The sequence below is a fragment of the Myotis myotis genome, unplaced genomic scaffold, assembly GCF_014108235.1.
Source record: "Myotis myotis isolate mMyoMyo1 unplaced genomic scaffold, mMyoMyo1.p scaffold_m19_p_9, whole genome shotgun sequence".
Lineage (NCBI taxonomy): Eukaryota > Metazoa > Chordata > Mammalia > Chiroptera > Vespertilionidae > Myotis > Myotis myotis.
In genome coordinates this window covers 74,795,092-74,817,402 of record NW_023416401.1, presented here as the reverse complement: position 1 = coordinate 74,817,402, position 22,311 = coordinate 74,795,092, and the positions used below count along the sequence as shown (strand labels likewise).

Below are 22,311 nucleotides of genomic sequence, written 5' to 3'. Positions count from 1 at the left end.
AGAGAAATGATGCCGTATTTTTCTTACATCCCATTTCACGGTGTCTGTTGCCATTCCGTTAGCATTTGATTAAAGTGGAGCTTGCTAGGCTTCTTCACTGTGAAGTTACTCTTTCTTTTTTTTGCATTTTTGATACAAAACTGAAAACAACAAATGAAACAAACAAAGAGAAACTCATAGGCACAAACAACAGTATGTTGTCTTCCAGCAGGAAAGGGGGGTGGAGGGAGGTAGTAAAAAGGGTCAAATATATGATGATGGAAAGAAATTTGACTTTGAGTAGCAAACATACAATGCAATATGTAGATGTTGTATTATAGAATTGTACACATTAAGATACTCTTTTCTCTCTTTTTTATTAATAAGGATATTGGGAAGGTACTTTGAGATCATAAATGTTTCATTCTTATACTTTCACCCTCTGGTTTTAGAATCCATTGAGTTTTCCTTTTTGTCTGATTTAATTTTGACTCTAATAGTTGAATGGTGATTTTCCTCCTTCTACATTTATTCTCTTTTTAATGTAAAACAACATTTATTTTTATAAATTTTAAAAAAAGATATTTACAAAAAGTTGGCTTTATACTTTAAGAAATAACTCTCTCTTTTTGCCATTTATTTATTTATTTACCATTTATTTGCCATTTATTATTCATGTATTAATTTAAATCTACAGGGGCATATGGTTTGCTATTTTATTTTGTAGCTTTTGGTTTATTTCTGTCATTATTTATTTTAAAGCTCAAATTATCCCAGTTTTGGCAAAGGGGAGTTCCTTTTAAGCTGGTTTCTCTGTCCTTTTGGCTTGTCCCATTGTGAACACTTCTCAGGTTCATCTTATATTTTCCTGGAATCAGCGAATTCTCCAAGGATCCTGGCTTCTTTTAGTGGAGTATGGTATTTAGAAACCAAGATCTGGGCACTAGGTGTACTCACTGCTACTGAAGTGTCCTTGCTCCCAGGTCCTGTCAGTTAACAGAGTTAAGGAAAGTGTGTGTGTGTGTGTGTGTGTGTGTGTGTGTGTGTGTGTGAACATTTACAACTACATTTCTATTTATATTGGTATGTTGAAATACTTTCACTATATCAGTAACCAGTAATTCACACCAGCACCTCTAATTTCAACCCAATACCTTCGAGTTTATTCTAGTTTTCTCCTTTTTCTTATTTGTAGCTCCCTTTTCTCACAGTGACAAACCTGGCTCCCATTATGTAACCATTACCCTGTCTCTGCTTCCTCCTCTTCATGCATGTTCTCTCCTCTTCCTGCTGAGGCTTTGACACCCATGTTGGCATACTCACCCTTGTCTTAGTGCAGAAACCTTCCTTACCCCATGCCACATGCCTCCCATTTTTATGCTGATGCCCACTTTACTCAACCCTGCCTAATGGCTTTTGGATTGACTTATATGAGAGGGAAAGACAGACATTGATATTATGTTAAGCCCTTTTTTGTATATTATATACTAGAGGCCTGATACATGAAATTCGTGCAAGAGTAGGCCTTTGCAGCCGCGGCAGCCAAGATGGCTGCCTCGATCCTCCCTCACAGCTGGGGGCAGCTGCCTGGATCCCTCCATCGCAGCTGGGGGTGGCTGCCTGGATCCCTCCCTCACAGCCATGGCGGCTGCCTCAATCCTGCGGCTGTAGCCCTGGCTTTGTCCCGGAAGGATGTCCGGAAGGACGTCTGGTCTAATTAGTATATTACACTTTTATTATTATAGATAGTGTTTATAATTATAGTTTTTTATGGTTATATACCTGTTGTGACAAAAAATTTGGACAGATGGGGTCTGGAAAGCATGTAGTTTATTGGTATTAGCCAAATCATAAATAGAAATCAGTTGCAAGGAGTTATCTCAGAAACGAAGGGCACATACCATGGACCAGGACAATCATGCTTTTATAAGAGGTACAGAAAGTCCATCAAAGACATTCTAAAAGCAACTGATGGAGTACTCACCTATGTACCCATCTCCACATCTTCCACCCATCCACCCATCCGTCGATCTCTTTATCTGTATTTTACTCTTAGTAGTTTTTAGTCTTAAAGTAAGTTGAGCTTGGGAAACATCTTGAGTGCCCTGGTGCTGGCCAGGAAGGTCAGAGGTCACCATAGTAGGTGAACAACCCAAACCCAGGACACAGTGAGCAGCCAGTGATCATTATCAAAGCACTGTTTCCTGCTTTTTTGCAGGCAGTCCAAGGGCCCAGGCCATGTGGGTTGGAGAGAGTGGTTCTTGTATTAGTCACGGTGAGAGGCTGTTTCTGCTATGAGCCCATAGAGTTACCATACTTGGCTGGCAGACAAGCGGTCACCATGTAGGGCTCTTTCGTAGCAGCCCTGCTTGGGAGCACACAGACCCTACTGCAGAAAACATGGGTAATTGGAGGGTACACAGTTGACAGGTGGCCCCACCAGTGAATTATGTAACTAGATTGAGATCCCAGCCAGACTACCTGTCTATTGTCTGAGGACCTCAGGTGGAGGTTCTGCTGCTGTTCCTCTAGGCCAGCTGTGGGCAAACTATGGCCCGCTGGCAGGATCCAGCCCGTTTGAAATGAATAAAACTAAAAAAAAAAAGACCGTACCCTTTTATGTAATGATGTTTACTTTGAATTTATATTAGTTCACACAAACACTCCATCCATGCTTTTGTTCCGGCCCTCCGGTCCAGTTTAAGAACCCATTGTGGCCCTCTAGTCAAAAAGTTTGCCCACCCCTGCTCTAGGCACTAAGGGGGATACAGGGGTCATGACGAGATATTGGAAATGTGTTTATTTGTCCAGTAGAGATCACTGTACTGGCTTCATGTTCCTCAGGTCAGAGGGAGGGGATGTTATGATGGCTGTGTTTACTGTTACAGGGTTTTACAAGAGGTTGTGCTGGTTTTTAATATCATTGTTAACACATGAGCAGAACAGTTTCACTATTGCCTGCCAGAATTGTGGGAAATAAATCATATATTTTTTCTCTGATTAACTGAATGTGTGTTCCATGTAACCTTATAACTCCTAATAATAACTTTTTCATTTTGATTTAGCTATTTTTCCCAATGATTTCTATTTAAATATAATTTTGTTATTCTTTAAATCTACTTTTTATTTGCTTTACTTGACTATTTTCTGTGAGATTTCTTTGATAATTTAAAAGTCTGCTATGGAACTAGTAAACATTTTATTCTTTTTTCTGTTATTATCCATGATTTAAGTATGTTTTCCAGGATTTCATTTGGAAATGTTTCATTATTTAATGCATCTGGGGTGCACTGATATGTAGCGTAAAGATCTAATTGAATTTTCCCAACATTGGTATAACATTTATTATAATCCTTCCCCACCCTACACCTGCCTCTCTTTTGAATAAACTTTGTTTACCAAAAATGAGAACACATATAGTATATATATTTATATATATTTATTGGCTTTCTACTTTGTTCTAGCTCTCTGTATTTCTAGTTTTGTATCACACAAATTTAATGCTTATCGTGTTGTAATATGTTTTAATTTCTATTCTCACCTGAGCAGCATTTTTGCTATTCATGCCTATCAATTTTTTCAAAGAAGTTTTAGAGTCATTTTGTTCTCAAATATCCTTTGAGAAATTAGTTTTGTTTTCATTTAAAAAAATGTATTTCCATCTAGGGACTTCTACTTATTCAATTAGATCTGGAAAACATAATTAAATCATGGATACATAACAGATAAAAGAATAAAAGCATTTAAATTTATATTTTTAATTTTCATCTACTTCTTCCAATAAAATTGAAGACTATATATATATATCTATATAGATATATATAGATATATATATAGTTGATGGACTGTGTTTATTCATGTATACACAATTCTGTACAAAGCAATATACATTAACTGCCCCAAAACAGGGAGGACAAAAAACAACCCTTCATTCTATAATAATGTTTTTTTAAATGTATTTTATTGATTTTTTTACAGAGATGAAGGGAGATGGAGAGGGATAGAGAGTTAGAAACATCGATGAGAGAGAAACATCAATCAGCTGCCTCCTGCACACCCCCTGCTGGGGATGTGCCCACAACCAAGGTACATGCCCTTGACCGGAATCCAACCTGGGACCCTTCAGTCCGCAGGCCAACGCTCTATCCACTGAGCCAAACCAGTTAGGGCAATAATGTTTTCATTATAGTGTGTTGAAGGTGTTTTTTTATTTGTTTGTTTTTAAGTACAAAAGGCTCTTAATATCAATTTTAAACCATATGGTGAAAGTGGGGCCCAAAGAATTCAGTATCTGGCTGGACTCTAGGATTTCTAAGTCTTGCATTGTTTTTTTCAGATAGCCAGAGTGAAGTCTGGTATTGTTTGTGGAAGTTAGAGAAGGAATTATGGTTGGGATTAATGTGGGGGCATTCTTTAGTCTAAGCCGTGCTTGAATCACAAATAGCCCACAAGGTCAGCATTGGCAGCTGGGTCCACCTGGCCTTGTTTTCCAGCCATCAGACTATTTCCTGTCTGTGCTTTCCATGCTACAGCCATGTTTACTAGTATCTGAAGCTTCTGGACCTTACACCACAGTCTGCCCACTGGGTGCTGAGAAGATTGAGTAGATTACAGTGGCCATCTCGGTTACTGTGTTAGAAGTTAAAAAAAGTCTCTTGTGGATTTGCTTGGAAGCTAACTGTTTTGTGTAATGATGTTTCTGTAAGAATCAGTTCTGAGTTCCAAAAACATACTGTAAAAGAAATGTGTAGAGCACATATTGTTTAGTATGGGAACTGCCTAGAACTTAATATTTAATATTGGAGTTGTCTTTCTACCTCCTCCCTGAAAAAACAAAACAAAGCAAAACATGATTGCTTATTTATTTAGTTCAAAGAAATTGCTTTTAATTTCATTGCCATCTGCTATGTAGCTATGATTATGTCTTGAATTCTCTTGTGGATTGAGGCATGGTAATGAATATGTAATATTTTTATTAAGTGTTTTTTGTCTTAAACTTTTACCTAAATTGAAAGTTCATTTTAAAAATATGACTATTAAAGTTAGTGATGACTGGAATTAAATTTTTGATCTACATATTGAAGAAATGACTTGTTCTAAGAAACTGTAATTGGCATTCAAGGCTAATTATCAGAATTTCCTCTCCCTGTGGGGGTACTCTTGTTTTAACCATGGTGCCATGATTATCAGGTCTGATGGGCTTGAGTTTCTCTGGCATTCTGCTCTGCTACTGAATAGCTATCTCAGTATCACTGTTAATAAAATTGACATAAAAATGCTGTTCCAAAGTGTTAGGACAGTGAAATGCAAGATGACTTTATGTTTCAAGGCATTACATGAGAGAAGCATGTAACAATAAGACTTCTTTAATACACATACTTTTAAGACTCAAATTGGAAGATTCCATCAAGAGAAAAATAAATACAGTCCTTCAGAAATTAAAGGTTAGAATTCTCAACTTAACCTTTCTTAATTTTTTTAAGGTTTTTTTTACTTTTTTTTTTTTATTGATTAAAGTATTACATATGTGTCCTTATCCCCTCAGTACCTCCCCCCCTCCCCCCCACGCCGCTACTCATGCCCTCTCCCCCCTGGTGTCTGTGTCCATTGGTTAGGCTTATACGCATGCATACAAATCCTTTGGTTAAGTTGTTTTTTAAAATATGTTTTTATTGGCTTTAGAGAGATAGGAAAGGAGAGGTAGAGAGAGAACAACATTGATGTGAGAGAGAAATATTGTGCAGGAATCTAACCCACAACCTGGGTATGTGCCCTGACCGGGAATCAAACCAGTAACCTTTTGGTGCATGGGTTGAAGCTCAACCAACTGAGCCACACTGGTTAGAGCTACCCTTTCTTGATTTGTAAGCCTTATTAAAATAAGAACTGGAACATGTTTTTAAAACACAAACTATATGATACATTCTTTGTGGTACAAATTACAGAGTAAGGCAAAAGTAGGTTTACATTTGTATGTGAAACACAGAGTTTATTCTGGTATTATTATTTATTAAGTATTTTATTATTTTCTATATGAAAACCTATAAACCTATTTTTGCCACACCCAATATGTAGTAAAAATTCAAAAATGTGAATGTGCCCCAGCAGGTGGCTTGGTTAATTGGAGCATTGTCCTGTATACCAAAAAAGGTTAGGGGTTTGATCCCTGGTTGGGATGAGGATGGATGCTAGGCAACCTAAATATAAATATAAATATAAATATAAATATAAATATAAATATAAATATAAATATAAATATAAATATAAATATAAATATAAATATAAATATAAATATAAATATAAATATATCTATATCTATATCTATATGAATGAATGGGACTAATACATGTGTACTTCAATTAACCTTGAGAATGTTAAGTGCCTGTTAAGGACCCCTGTGACTAACTGGGCAAAAATTTGTAAACAGAGTACAGTAGTTGTGCTCATGCTCTCTGTGCTTCAGGGAAAAGCTGCACTGAGTTGCCAAGCCTCCTGCATTGTGCTGCTGCTGTCTGAATTGGGGCTCATAAATCAACCAATGGGCTAAAGACTTTAGGGCTGCACTGCTATATACTTATTTGCATCTTCAACCAATCAATGGCTCCATTTGGATCAGTCAGCTATTTGAACCAGTCAATCAGTGAAGATTTGAATCCTCTTGCTTGAAAATGGCTCAGTCAGGGATTGGGGATGGGAACTTTTCTCTACCTAGAAGCCAGCTTCACCTGTGCCTCAATGAAGAGAAATTGAATACTGCTTCTTCATTGAATACTGCTTCTCCATTGAATACTGCTTATCCCTGGTTGGAGCTGCAGCGCCTGAGCTGAGCTGCAACTATGGCACTGAGCTCTCACTGGAGCAGAACAGTGACACTTATCTGGATCGCCTTGCTGGAGCTGTTCTACAGCCATACTTTTCACGATTGAGCTATCTCACAGATGTTCTGTTCCACAGCCAGGTCATGTCACACTTGAGCTGCTTTAACTGAATAAGGTCTTTCCCCACCACTGCACCCCAGACCGGGGACTTCTGTTGGTATTGAATTGGTGACAGTGGCCTTCCATTGACGCTTCAGTATAGTGTTAACCGCTGGAGAAGAAGGGAAGTTTTTTATTAAACAGGTCTACAAAACAATTTTCAACTATAAGGTTTAAAGGAAGAAAAGACTAAAGCAAAAAAAAAGTATATATACTTCATTAAAACATAATAATAATTGGGAAACAGAATTAAACAAAGCACTTTTTTTTACTCCAAAACTACCTTGACTTTTACCCATGAAGTGGTTTAAGTAACAGTATCAAGAATAGAGAATGCAGATGGATGTTCACCTAGGTCACATGATCTAACCTCATTAATTCCACATTTGACTGGATTCCTGATTCACCCTGTACTGCCAGCAACTTCCTATCTCTTTACTACCAGCTTCCAGTTTATTGCTGATATTTGGTATTTAAATGTCTCTTCTCATTAATAAATTACTATTAATTTTAAATGTGTTAGTTAGGCTGTCCTATCACAAAGCACATGTAACTACCACTTATTTATCTAAATCACTTAAGATGCTTGTGAATGTCAACTAATAGAAGATTTAGCTATACTGAGCAGATTGTCATCATCGGGGGGGAAATTTTTACCTGTATCAGTTAACAGCCCTCCTTCTTTCGGGTTGCGTAAATAGTACTCCCCTGTTTTAAATTACAGGAATGTTTTTATCTGGTAAGGGCACTATAATGAAAAGCATTTGCTAATGCTGTGAGAATTCAGTGTGGCCACCAATATAACATATGTTGCCTAAAGCCTTGTGTATGAAGCTTTTCTCCCCTTTTTTGAGTTCTTCCAAAAATTGTGTGTGGGGTATGTAGCACTGCATCTAACCATGTTCTTTAATCGACATGTTCTCTGACACTTAGTTTTCCTCACTCCCATGATTCGGTAGATAGTTCCACAGTATGATTTCATTGTCTAATTCCATAGAAAGAGGAGACAGTTGCTGGAGAAGAAAGTGTACAGTTGACCATGGTGTGTAGTACATAGGCCTTGAGTTTGTCTTTGGTAGTCTCAGACCTTATATTTTTCTTTTTTTCTTTTTTACTCATATACTTAATATGAAATGTTATAAAAATCAATCCAGTTATAATTAAGAAAGTAATTCAGCATTTGCCCTACAATTGCCATGAAGTATTAGCTCTTGTTTTGATTTTTCTTTTCACTATAAGTTACTTTAGCGCCGATAGTTGTTAAATGTAATTAATTTTCTGTTCATATCAGTGGACTCCTTTGATCTTCTTGCTGGTTTCTCAGAACCATAGAATGCTCATCTCTTCTTTTAGAAGTGCTGCAGAAACTACATCTGGGGAGTTTACACTTAGGTGCATTTGAATGTGTTACGCCTGAGTGCCAAAATACATTTGCCTCTACTCAGGCACTCAGAAAGAGGGATCAGGGATTGTCTGGGGAGTGGAGCTGATGAGCCTTTGATAAAATTTTCATTTGCTAAAGTTCTGGTGTGAGTTGGTCGGAAGCAAATTAAAAAGGAATTTTAGTGGAACTACAAAGAGAAATAGTTCTTCTAGGAGTTTAGCCAGGACATCGAGGGAACAGAAGAGGCCTGTTACACACTACAAAAAGGCCAGCAGATATCAGTGCTAATCCCCACTGGACTCACCTGCGCTTGCTCGTAAGTACTTTAGATTTCTTCCTCAAATTTGTGACCCGACAGTCTGCTTTGCACATGGATGATTCAGCAGATACTGTTCAATGTCAAAGCCTAAACTGTTCTTAAGGACTATTTCCAAAGTCAGTGGTTCTTAAAGTGTGTCCCCACTCAACAACATCAACCTTAGCTGGAAGCTTTTTGAAATGCCCATCTTAGACCTGCTGAGTCAGAAAATATAGGGATGGGGCCCAGCAATCTATTTTTTTTTTTTTTTTACAAGTGATTCTGATGCACACTCAGATATCAGAGTAGCTGAACAAAGCTAATCATGTTTGTGTTAATTATAACCCAGAATGAAATATTCATACTTCATCACCTCAGAAATCTTCATATGATATTTAATAGGAAAAAAAGTTGATTTATTTGTGTTATAGCAGAATCAGAAAACTTGACATGAAATGTGTAAGAGAAATCAATAGTGATATTGATAATTATTATCACTATACTCCTTAAAAGTCACTAGGAATGTTTACATGTTTAATATTTTTCAGTGTACCTGAAGTATTAAAATAGAAAATCTCATGTGAAATCACCTTCAGTGGTTTTATTAACAGATATTTAAGTGAAGCTTATTTTGTTGTTCTTAACAACTATCTTTGTCTACCCTCTTACAATGCCATTTCCCTTTTTAAGACCCTCTGGAATTTGACTATCTTCAGGTATTTAACAGGCCCTGAACTAATCTCAAAGATGTCGTCATATATTCAGGAAGGTTTAAACATACTCTAACAGTTACAAATTAAGCGCTTCACACAAAGTCCATCTGCTGTAGTTTGTTGATAGTTAAAGAGAATTTAAGATCTGGAAGGAACCTTATTTAGTTTGATGACTAAATGAGGATACTGAATTCTGGATACACCAAAAGAGCAGGGTAACGCACATGCTCTGTGTATCATCCAGAAATCTACACCCGCAGCCATTCTCTTTCATCCATTTATTTACTTTTCCTCAGCTCTCATATTGCTTTTTAATGTATACTCATGAGTCTCCTTTTAACTGAAACCCAACAAACTATCCCATGGGACCCATGACCCCCATCTAGCTACTGCCAACTCTGTCTCTCTCTTTATACACAGACTTTCTGAGTGAGTTGTCTGTCTGGGCTCAGATGCTTCGTTCTTACTCCTCCACCCCTTCAGTTTGGCTTCTGACCACTGTCAAAATGCTCTCACCCGTCCCTCGTGACCTCCCTGCCACCACAGCCAATGGCGTTTTTCGGATCTCTCTGCAGCGTCTGCATCATTGATCTCTCCTTCCCTTGGTTTCTGAGATTTTCCTTCTCCCTCTCTGCTGGCCCCTTCTCTGTTTCCTTTCTAGGTTCCTGCTCCTCTAGTTGGCCATTGAAAGCCAGTGTTCTCCAAGGGGCCCAGTCTGTTCCACCTCTATTCTCTCAGGTGACTTCCTCACACCTGTGGCTTCATTTCTTAGAGATGACTCTTAAATATATAGAGAGTACACGCACACACACACACACACATGCACACACACGTACACATATATGATACCTATATGTGTGTATCTATAAACAGATATTATGTATTATGTATACATATGTGTGTGTTATGTATACCTATATAAGTAGGCAATAAGTAAGTAGGTAGGTTGGTAAATAGATAGATTGAGTGAGTAGGTGCGTAGGTTGGTGGATAGATAGATTAGTAGGTATTCTAGGCTGTTCTTCTGGAGCTTCAGATCCAAATTTCTGCCTGCCAAAGGCATCTCAGATTCATTATGTCAAAACTAAACTCATGACTCCTCATCTAAGCCAATCTTAGTCCTTTTCTAGTGTTCTCAATCTGTGTGAACAACTCAACACCCAACTACTTCTTGCAGGCCAAACCTCAGGAGCCACTTTCTTACCTCCCTGTGCCTGTATGTAGCCCATCATTGAGTCTTGTTCTTATTTCCTAAATATCTTATTTCCTTTCTTGTCTACCCCACCTCTCCAGTCCTGAGCCACCATTGTCTTTGACCTGGACCATTGCAGTAGTCTCCTTACCTTGTTTATCTGTATCTACTTGTGCCCTCTTTGATTCATTTTGCAAACAGTGGAAAGAATGATCTTTCTGAAACTCACATCTAATCATGTAATGCTGCTGCCCAGCGCCCTTCAGTGTCTTCCTGTTGCACCTACCTGAAATACAAGATTCTTTACTGTATCCTGAAAGATTCTCTGTCGTCTGCTCCCTCTCAAGCCCCATCTTGTGCAATGCCCTTTCTTGTTCCCTCTGCTGTAGACATACAACTGTCTTCCAATCACTCATCATCATCATCATCATTTTTACCTGCTAATGAACCTTTATATATGCTACTCCCTGATCTGCAAACCGCCCCCCCCCCCCCCCACCCCAATCTTCAGAGCTTGTCTTAAGCACTGCCTCCCTAAGGGCATCCTTTCTTTCTTTTTTTAAAAAATATATTTTATTGATTTTTTACAGAGAGGAAGGGAGAGAGATAGAGAGTTAAAAACATCGATCAGCTGCCTCCTGCACATGTCCCACTGGGGATGTGCCCACAACCAAGGCACATGCCCTTGACCGGAATTGAACCTGGGACCCTTCAGTCCGCAGGCTGACGCTCTATCCACTGAGCCAAACCAGTGCTGGCAGGGCATCCTTTCTTGACCTCACCTGCTGTCACCCCGCTCCCCCCACCTTATGTGCTCATTGAACACTGAGCAGGGGAGCTCTCTTTCAGGTGCAGCTTTGCATTTATTTGAGGAATTATTTGATTATTTACTTCTCTCTCCTACTTGTTTGTAAGCTCCCTAAGGGCAAGGCATATGTCTGACTTGTTCACCTTTGTGTCCCCAGTGCTGATCACAGTGATTAGCGTATGGAAAATGTTCATTAAGGTGTGTTGAGTGAATGAATGAACAGCAGCATTATGTAAAAATGAAGCACATTTTTAAAGTCAGTAAGTTGTTGAGTAAAGGATGCAATGGAGGAAACAGAGGTAAACCAGCCTTAGCAGAGCCTCTTTTATGTGCCAGGTAGTTCACACACATTATTTAGATGGAAACAAGGAAAGGTCATGGGTAATTTTGTTTTCTTTTATAACTTTTTAAAAAGATTTTTACGTGTATTTCATGCAAACACAAGGGTTGCAAGATTATTTTTTAATGACTTAATATGATATGAAATCTGTTTCTGCAATACTATTCTATTTTTTTCCATTAATGTACTGTAGTAATTTTCAACCCACATTGTGATGGTGCCTCTCCATAATTGGGAAATATATGAAGCGATTTTATATGAGGGGATACGCAGACTGTAGAGTGGATAATGCCCACAGCTGCCCTTCTCAGTCTCCTAAAGGCGTGCTTTCCTTCTCACATGGACTCTCTTTCCACTAAATCAGGGGTGGGCAAACTTTTTGACTCGAGAGTCACAATGGGTTCTTAAACTGGACCGGAGGGCCGGAACAAAAGCATGGATGGAGTGTTTGTGTGAACTAATATAAATTCAAAGTAAACATCATTACATAAAAGGGTACGGTCTTTTTTTTTTTAGTTTTATTCATTTCAAACGGGCCAGATCCGGCCCGTGGGCCATAGTTTGCCCACGGCTGCACTAAATCCTTACCACCACCAGAACGAACCCTCCACTTGTCCCTTGATTATGACCTAAACCTGTTAGGTTTTCACCACATTGAATTGGAAACTTTGAGAATCTGAGGTAATATGTTGAATAGCAGGCAGATGTACTGGTGTGAACTCCAGAATAGCTAGCTGTCTGGGGTTATGGTGTTACCTTCGAGATCCAGTGAGCGGTTGGCGACTAGTCAACCAGAGGTAACATGCTCTGTCCAAAGGAAGCAGCCACCAGCAGCCGGGGTTTTTGCCACATGGCATCACACACCTACTGATACCCTATCTTCCAATTTTTGAAGGGAATCCAGAAAGAAACTCAGACTTACGTGTCAATTGCAGGTTTTTCACTGTTGGCAACTAATGTGTTTTTTAAAGATTCCACAGAAGACACAAATCATATCTGTGAGCTGAATTTTGTTCTGGCCACCCATTTTGGAACGTGGGTGCAGATTCTCCATCCTGGCTCTCCGGATGCTCACAGTCTGTGTCATCTCGCCAATGTTGGTCCCCCTGCTGCTTTAGATGACCCGTATTTTAGGTGGACATCTCCAGACATAGCAGGCTCAGCCCTTCCCCTGTGGTTACAGTGGGAACCCCTCTTTTGTTCTCTAGCTGTCCTGTGAGACCCAGATTATTAGTTCCTTGGTGCAAAAGCCTGTCCCCACCTACTGCAGCCTGCACTCGTCACTTGGCTGCTGCACACCTCATCTCATGATGTCCTTCATGGTTGACATCGAGTGTGTCTTATCTTCACAAAGAAGTCGCATTCTTTTTCAGAGCAAAGATTGAACATGGGGTCCATTCTGAGGCGTGGTAGACTCGCAGGTGTTGATGGGACTGGATAAGGCAGTGAAGCTCTTCTGGAACATCACTTCCCTTAGACGCCTCCAGTGACCAGTAGCTCCCAGCCTTCCCTGGCTCTGGCCTTCCAAAGTGTGTGCTTGCTTATTTGCGTAAGCAAGCTGAAATTTGCTGCCCAGCCCCAATAATTTTGTTAGCCTGGGGCATTGACATTGAGTTATTTTGCCCCTTTTGCAGTCATTTTCTGAATAAATAGGACCTTAGTCAATCAAAAGGGTTTTCTTTGTGTGTGTGTCTCATTTGACCATCTCAGTTTTAACAGGAAGCAATGGAAGTAGACGTTATATGTACAGAATTTCTTTTCTCTCAAATTCTAAGGGACAATTTAGTGGTAGTTACCTTTAGTACTTTCTCAGTTTTACCATGTGTTCTTCTGAAAGCACTTTCCTTTGAGATTTCTACTTTTATTGGCATTCATAAATATTTCCTAAATTTGTGACCATTTGTATTATCTCTTTGAAGAATTGATTTCTTTTTTCTTCTTCTCAGCAATCAAATGTGTAAGTTTTAAATGTCATAGCGTATGTGAATGCTTGGATCCATTACTTCTTCCTTGGGTAACCTGAGCATTGTGATACTTGGCTGTAAAAAGTATCACATTTTACACATTTAAAAATGACTTATGAAAGCAGGTTTTCCGAGACTAACTCTTCCCCTTACTATTATTGTGTTATAGTCCACTGGAAATTGCATTTCAGTGATAAAATTCCATGTTATGATGTTACCAACTGTCCAGCTTGCTTACTGTAAGCTCATTACTGTTTTTGTGTGCTCTCAGGTGCCGTGATACTCTTGGGAAGAACCAATATGTTTCGCTTTAACCATCCGAAGGAGGCTGCCAAGCTCAGGGAGAAGAGGAAGGTGAGCTGCATGAAATCCCCAGGAGCCAGCTCTGGTCCGGGTGGGGCTACGCCTGGGGCATCTCCACTCTGGTGCCTAGAGTTTAATTTTCCTGTGTACAGAGCCACAAAAGTTATGTAGCCTGGGGTGATTCTGGGGAGTCTGTTTCCCAGCAGATTACTGGCTGATGACATGGGAGGGTAAGCAAGTGAAGTTCCAAGCAGGAGAATAGCTCCTAGACCAGTGATGGCGAACCTATGACACCTAAACAGTTTAAATGGTCACCTCTGACACGCGAACTCATATTTTTGGTTGATTGTTTCTTTGTTAAATGGCATTTAAATATATAACATAAATATCAAAAATATAAGTTTGTTTTACTATGGTTGCAAATATCAAAAAATTTCTATATGTGACACGGCACCAGAGTTAAGTTAGGGTTTTTCAAAATGCTGATACGCTGAGCTCAAAAGGTTCGCCATCACTGTCCTAGACCCTTCCCTTCACAGCGGAGCTTGGTATCATTGTACGTTAAGTGGAGAGTGACGTCCACTTTTGAGCATCTAGGTTAGGATTAACCCAGTATCAGAATCACTATCATCCCAAAGCGTGCTTACTCTGTTTTTTTGTTTTTGTTTTTTTGTTTTGATTTTTCTTGAGATGTGAAGCAGCGAGTGAGTTTAGGACAACTGGGGGAGACTTCATCTTGGTTGGATAAGAATATCCAGAGGGTACTTAAGTGCCGGGTGGGGACCAGCGACATGGGAAGAAATGAGGGGGAGCGGGGTCTGTGTAGGGTCATCATGCTGTCGGTAGACTGAGGGTGATGATATTTCTATGAGCCAGGCACTGTACGGAACTTCCACATATATTCTACTGCTTTATCTGTGCAGCAGCTGTTACTCTCCCATCTCACAGATGATGGAGATGAGGAACAGACAAACTAGTTCCTTAGCCAGTGAGTGAGGAGTGAGGGCTGTAACCCTGGCCTGCCAACCGCAACTGTTTGCCCCTCAGCGCTGAGTTACATAGTCCCTCATCTCGGCTTGCTCTTGTAAGGGCTGCCGGAGCTTGCCAGTGCTATCTGTGGATGGGAAATAAGAAAGCTGCAAACATCAACCTTCTCCACGCTGCTTGTCCCAGCCCCTGAAGCCTCTTATCTGTTCCAGTCCAGGGTCTCCCTGGAGGGTCTTTTCTGATACACGGTTGCAAGAAATATGTTTGCCAATAGCTTTCCCTGGAAGCAAAAGAGGTCAAGCTCTTATGTTTTGGCCTTCCTTCCCTCTCCGTCCTCCATCTGTGTCACCCCGCAAGTGTACATGAGCGCTGCTGATAACAGGACAGGGCTCCCGCCGGAAGGAGGGTGGCAGATGCCCTGACCATTCCCTGGACTTGAGTGCAGTGTGGTTGGGGAGACCATCGGGGTGCAGAGTTCCTGGTTAATTTCCCCAGGTCATGCATGCTAGGGCCCTGCTCTCTTTAGTGAGGGTTTAGGGTTGAGACTGCCCCTGAGTTGCCATCCTCAGACCGACCAGCTGGTGTGAAGGCTAATGGGGAATGTCTGCACTTCATTGCTTCTCCTAAGTTAACAGCACTGAGTCCAGAGCCCTGGCCTCTGTCTGCTAAGGTAACCGCTCTGCCCTGTGTCTGCTCTTAGAGTGGCCTTCTGTCCTCCTTCAGCTTGTCCATGACCGACCTCTCGAAGTCCTGTGAGAACCTCTCCGCAGTCATGTTATACAACCCAGGGTGAGTGAACTGCCGAGTCTCCTTCCCTGTGATTATCACCGTGGTGGTGTCTATTGTGTCAACTCCATTAAAGTCTCTAGATAAAAATAACACCTCTGCAATCTCACCTCCTTATCCAATCAGCTGCAGTCATTTTCCAGGTTCCCTTCCAGCCCTTGCTATATATGTATGTAATTTTGCTTACTTATAATCACAAAATAAATGAGATTACATATTCTGATTTTATTTTTCGCTAAATAGCATAATAAGCATTACTAAGGGTTGTTACGAGCTTCATTATCATTTTCCTAACTGTCTAATATTTTAGAGTTGGCACTTTGATTACTCAGTACACGATCTATCTTTGGCTAAAGCACTTTCATCTCATGTTACAAATTGATTGTAGTAACAGAGACAGTTTTAATTCTGAGGGCACAGCATAAGCCAGGAAATTATCGTCACATCTTCTGAGCACTGGGGGCCTCTGAGGACACAAACATTGTGTTTTAAATGGACTTCATAGCTGGGTGACCTTGGCCGACCTTAACTACTCAGGTGTTTCGTGGTTTCATCAGTGAAATGGTGGTAATAATGAGAACAGTTTAAAACAGAGAACTAGAAGAAAGGACTTTGGCGGTCCTTTCCAGTTTTGTGAGGTTCCATACGTTTATTGTTCTATAAGGAAAATACCGTGTAAAGCAATGAAGTTAAATCTAATAGCAAATGAGATAATATTGACAACACCTTCTAGGACTGTCATTTATTTAGTAGTTACTGTACCACAAGCACTGAGCTAAGCACCTCCCTTCCATCTTTTACTTCTCACTACGCTGTCCCCGTTTCACATAGACTTTATAAAGGCTTGCTCACCCAGTTTCATAGTTAGTGCTCTGGTGTGAGTCCAAGTCTCTCTGATTTCCAACCCATGCTCTGACCATGGGCTACTTCAGACCTGGGGCGGGCCTGTTCCATTGTCCATGGCTCCTGGCTCAGCACTTCTTACAAGCACTAGAACTATAGTGGCATTCCCTCCTCCAGCTCAGGTCAGTATACTGGTCCATGGAAAGCAGACATGCCTACAGGAATTTTTTTAAAAATTTATCTTTATTGTTGAAAGTATTATACATGTTCCCTTTTTTCCTCCCCATTGACTCTTTCTGCCTCCCTGTCTGCCCCTCCATAGGCCTTCACTGCAGTATTGTCTGTGTTCATGTGTTATGCAATATATACATATTGTCAGAAGGGTTTAAACCTGGGAGGGACCTTTGGTCACATTTCTGGATTTCTTATTTTATAGGCAAGCTAAAGCCATGCTCTGACACTTTGCTTGAGTTAAAATAAAAAAAAAGCAAGCCCGTTAGTGCAACACCAGGGCTGCTGCAGGCTCCTGGGCCTCTCCCTCCTTCCAGAACTTCTGGAAGTAAAAGCAAGCAGTTGACTCTGTTGTGTCAGTTGAAGAGAGCTGTGCTTATTAAATAAATATGTCTTGAAATAAGCCATGTTAATAAACCCTCTCAGAGCAGTGGGTTACTTTGGAAGGCATGTTTGTGGTAGGTCTTTAATTCCTTACAGGAGTGATTTTCAGCCGGTGTGCCACAAGAATTTTAAAACATGTAATACCTGACTATTTAGTCAGGGGCACTGATCTCTTTTCCCTTAGATTATCAAAGAAAAAAAAAAAATGACAGCAGCCAACACATAGCCATCTAGTGTGAATGCATTGATATTATACCTATTTTTTTTGTCAGATCAGCATATTTTTGGTGTATTGCAGAATTTTAGTAATTTTTTTATGTGTTCATGAGATGCAAAAGGTTGAAGCATGCTGCTTTATAGTAGTTTTACCAACTGCCTTTTATTGTGGCCGAGTTGAATCATTTATATGGTCACTTTGTTTAACTTTAATATAATATGCAGGTCTTCAGAGTTCATTTCAGTTTACATGGTGTGATTCATCTATGTGATGGGAGGAAGGGAGAGGGATAGAGAGTTAGAAATATCGATGAGAGAGAAACATCAATCAGCTGCCTCCTGCACACTCCCCACTGGGGATGTGCCCACAACCAAGGTGCATGCCCTTGACCGGAATCGAACCTGGGACCCTTGAGTCCACAGGCCGACGCTCTATCCACTGAACTAAACCGGTTAGGGCAACAATATTTTTAATTCAATTGTCCTCGGATATGAAGAGTGCTTGCTTGGGATCATCTCCCAGTCTTGGACCCAGTTCCAACCTTAGAATACAGGTGTCAGCTTCTTTTTCCTCGATGGCGGTACCTTCTACTCTGAAACCATTTGGAAATGTTATATCGCTGTTCAGTGCCTTTGAAAACCAAAAATTGATCTGCAGTTGACCTATCCTCTGAGACACAGGCTCACCGACCGTGTGCCCCTCTTTCTCTTGCATTTAAAGAGGGGATCTCAGTCCTTCTTTTTCCCTCCAAACACAGGTGAATGTGTAGCCCTCTGAAAAGTGATGCCAGTTTTTTGTTGTTTGCTTGTTTTTATTTTTATTTTTTGCTTGTTTGTTATTGTGTTTGCTTGTTTTTAAGTTAAAATAGTTTTTTTCTGTGTTTATAAAATGCAGGTCAGAGTGTACTAATTTTTATATCAGAGCTTTTTAGTGACTTTCCATGGTATCTATAATAATAAAAACATACTAGTAATATGCTAATTAGACCAGATGTCCTTTTGGACGACCTTCCGGATGAAGCCAGGGCTGCAAGGGCTGAGGCAAGCCGCTGCGGCTGCAAGGGACCAGCCCCTTGTACGAATTTCATGCATGGGCCTCTAGTACAAAATAAAAGTGCAGCCCTTTACCGTGTCACGAATGCTGTCCACAGATTGTGCTCTTCTCAGCACATCCCTCCATGTGTCTGGTACCTTAGTCATTGCTCAGCCTCACCCGCTAGCCATGCCTTTGGGCTCTTCCTTTGCTCGATTCAGAACCTGGAATATGTTTTAAGATGCACCCACTTGTCCTATAAGGCTTAGTGTAGACCATCTCTCCTCTGAAAGTTCCTTCTAGCTTTTCTCCCCAATGAAAAATGCATCCTTTCCCCACAGTACTTTGCTCCATTTCTGTCATTTTTATTTTGTTCCTTTCAATGGACACTCATCTATCCACAAGTCCCTTCTGAGTGCCTCCTGTGAGGCAGGCAGGTTCTGGCACAGTGGCCTGGTTTCCAACAACACCAAGAATGTCAGTTTACAGCTAGCCGGAGGAAACAGGCAAGGGCAGGTAGTTTATAAATAGATGCAGAAAGTGAACGTGTAATTAACGTAAAATGTCTTAGGCAGTATTTGATGCTGTGATTAGGAAAGGTTTCAGGTGGGGAGGATATTTAATCCAAGACTTGAGTGGAGAGAAGGTGATGCTCAACCGAAAGAGAGGCGAGGAGAATATTTCAGGCCGAGTACAAAGCAAGCACAGTGGCTTCAAAATGAGAAACTGAAAGAGGGTCGGAGGAGAGGGAAGACAGTAAGTACAGAGAAGGGTGGTTGAGGGTGCATCTGTACAGCTGCTGTAGGGCCTGGAAGGCCGCTGGAAGGAGTTGTCTCCTTTCCAACAGCCCTGGGGAGCCATTCGCGGGCCCTGAAAAGGAGAGTAATTTGAAGACTTGCATACCACAAAGAGGATGCATGTGTAATCTGTAGAACGTATAGAAGCAAGAAACCTTTTAGAAAGTGATTTCCTCAGTCCAAGTGAAAGATAACAGTGGTTTGGATGTGGGTGGTAGCCATAGACATGGAGTATAATGGAATCAAGGGTGAGTCCCCGGTTTGGGGTTAAACAACGGGGAAGATGGTGTGTCTGTTTCTGAGATGTGGGAGAGAGCGAGGGTTCTAGGTTGGGCCTGCATTTGGGTAAGAGTTTGGCTTATGTGAGTGTCTTTCCTTTTAGGTCGGAAGTTTTTCAAGGTCAAAGACTTGTTTTACTAATGTCTAGGTTCTAAACTGTCATTCACAAAACCTGCTTAGTAAATGTTTAGCAAACAGATTAAGAGTACAGTTTTAATGAGATATATGGATCTTTATGGAAAGGTTTTTTACTTATTTCTCTAGGTGTTGATGTTTTAAATAACAGAAAATGGCATAATGTGTAAAGGAATGCATTTTTGTGGCATGGGGTCAATTCCCAAATTACACTGTAACTTTTGAATAATCTCAAAGTCGTGTTCAAGATCCTTAAAAGATAAGAAGAGGGCCTCATGATAAAATGAGGAATTAGGCCAAGGCATTCAGAATTGAAGTGAGCAGCTATGTGTTTTAGACCGCATCACAGTTGGCTGAGGAGATGGGTCTGGAGTCATTTGGTAATACTACCATGCCTCCCGTTCACCTGGTGTCAGTTCACAGGCATATTTTGTCTCTGCTCCCCCTGCAATACTCATTTGTAAAAATTCAGATTAAAATTATTTCATACTTCATCTCCCTGGCTTCATGCTGCCCTCAGCTGCCACCTGCTGTAGAGAATGATCGCCTGAGAACGGAAACATAACTGGAGAAAAATGTCTTACTCTGAGGTATAGGAAGCAGACACCTTGTGAAGCTGACTGCTCCAGAGACCTGGCAGAATGAAGCAGAATTCAGTCTATAGCCATGCGGTCTATTCCTTTTCTGATGTTACTAGTGTAAATATCCTCAGCCTAAACTAAGCACCAGGAGATACACTGGAAGAACATTGAGAGGAATATGGGCCCTGGCTAAACACTTGGTATTTAAACCCGGATGTTAAGTTGCTTAGACACAAGAACATGTTAGTTTCTCACGATGGAAAACTCGGACTGAGGTGCTTTAACAGTTCAGCACATATTTGCTGTGTGTGGAGAATCTGTAAGTGGAGAATGCAGTGAACACTCTGCCCAGGAAAACGGACTCCTGCCCGTGAACCAATTTAGAGTGAAGGCAAGGCCATCTGTGACGCAGGGCAAAGGGCGGTGTAAGCGGTCCTTCCCCCAGGAGGTCCGGTGGGAAGGAAATGGTGGGAGTTGAAGTTCACAGGAAGATATTCTCTTCCTGTAGCCCTGCCTTGTAATGTCTTGGGTAACAGAAATCCAGAGACTTCCAGAAAGAGTCTTTCTAGACATGGAGATCACCTCCAGTGAGCATCATGGAATCTGTCATAAGACTTATTCACAGGAACCCACCTGTCCTCAAACCTTATGGAACGCAAGCATTTTTTCCTGTCCCAACATCTTCCCTAGCTCTCATGCTGTTGGGCTCACTCTCAGGGCCATAGCATAAATAGTGAATACACATAGCCCAGAGTGAATACACACAGCCCAGAGTGAATACAAATAGCCCATAGTGAATAGCCCAGAGTCCATGTCAGGGGAAGGGTGGCCTGGAGGGGACTGGAGGTATTACAAGGAACCTTCCTCTTGGAAACCTCTGGTCTAGTGCTTTCTTCTCTGCCAGTGAGGACACGAAGATGTTAGAAGTCTATAATAATGCCTTATGTTGAAGGACAAAGCAGGGAAGAATATTATCCAAAAGCTTGGTTCTTGGCACCAACTCCTGAGGAACCCCTAGTTACTGGCCTCAGGTCTGCTTAAAAATTCTCTCCAAGATTCACAGATGGACTGGATTCTAGTCCCTGAGATGTTTACAAGGAGGAGAGGCAGGCTGGAGAGTGGATAGCCTGGGAGAGGACTCTTGTGAACAAACCAGATGAGTCCGGAAGGAGAGAGTCCCGCTGAAGGAATAAGAGGATGCTGCAGATTAAGGCCTGGCTTGAGAACACGCTGAAAGCCAAGCATGGGTAGTGTAGTTTGCCTTCAATAAACAGGCAGAGTTTTTTGGGGGGGAGGTACACTTAGGGGTTTGGGAAAAGTGAATTAGAAGTAAGAGGTTTCAGGTCAGGTTTTGTAGGCACCTTCGTAGTGCATATACGTGTCACTTTTTTGTAAATTTTGGTGAACATGTTCAGAACTTATGATTATGATTTAAATGTATGGGTCCAAGTACAACAGATAATTTTTTTCTATGGACTCATAAGCACTTTGTAACTAACTTCTTTACACTTAAAAATTGTGGTATAAAAATGTACAATTTTAGCCATTTTTAAGTATATAGTCTAGAAGTGTTAAGTGCGCTCATATTGTCGTGCAACTAATCTCCAAAGCTCTTTTCACCTTGTAAAACTGAAACTCTGTACCTGTAAAAAAAAAGTCCCCATTCCTTCCTTCACTTGACCCCTGGCCATCACCATTCTACTTTCTGTCTCAGGAATTTGACTACTTTAGGTACTCCATATAGGTGGAATAATACAGTATTTTTTTTACTGATTTATTTCACTTAGCATAATGCCTTCAAAGTTCATTCATGTCGTAGCACATATCAAACTTCTTTTCCTTTTTTAAGGCTGTGTAATATTCTATTGTATGTATCCATTCACCTGTCAATGGACACTAGGGTTATGAATAATGCTGCTATGAACACGGGTGTACAAATATTGTTTGAGTCCCTGGTTTCAAATGTTGGGGTATATACACAGAAGTATAATTGTTGGATTACTTAGTAATTCTATTCTTAATTTTTTGAGGAACTGCCATACTGTTTCCCCTAACAGCTATATCATTTGACATTCCCACCA

General features: G+C 40.6%; 1 protein-coding gene across 10 annotated transcripts in view; it reads left to right on the top strand.

Annotated features, from left to right (window-relative positions):
• Positions 1-22,311, top strand: part of KIF16B (kinesin family member 16B) — a 278,501-nt gene that overhangs the window by 143,779 nt on the left and 112,411 nt on the right. For 9 of the 10 annotated variants that reach the window (XM_036321857.1, XM_036321856.1, XM_036321854.1 and 6 more), the window contains 2 exons: positions 13,927-14,009; positions 15,646-15,734. In XM_036321857.1, coding sequence (XP_036177750.1) covers positions 13,927-14,009; positions 15,646-15,734 — 172 coding nt within the window. The remainder of the gene's footprint in view (positions 1-13,926; positions 14,010-15,645; positions 15,735-22,311) is intronic. The other variant, XM_036321855.1, reaches the window with a different exon arrangement.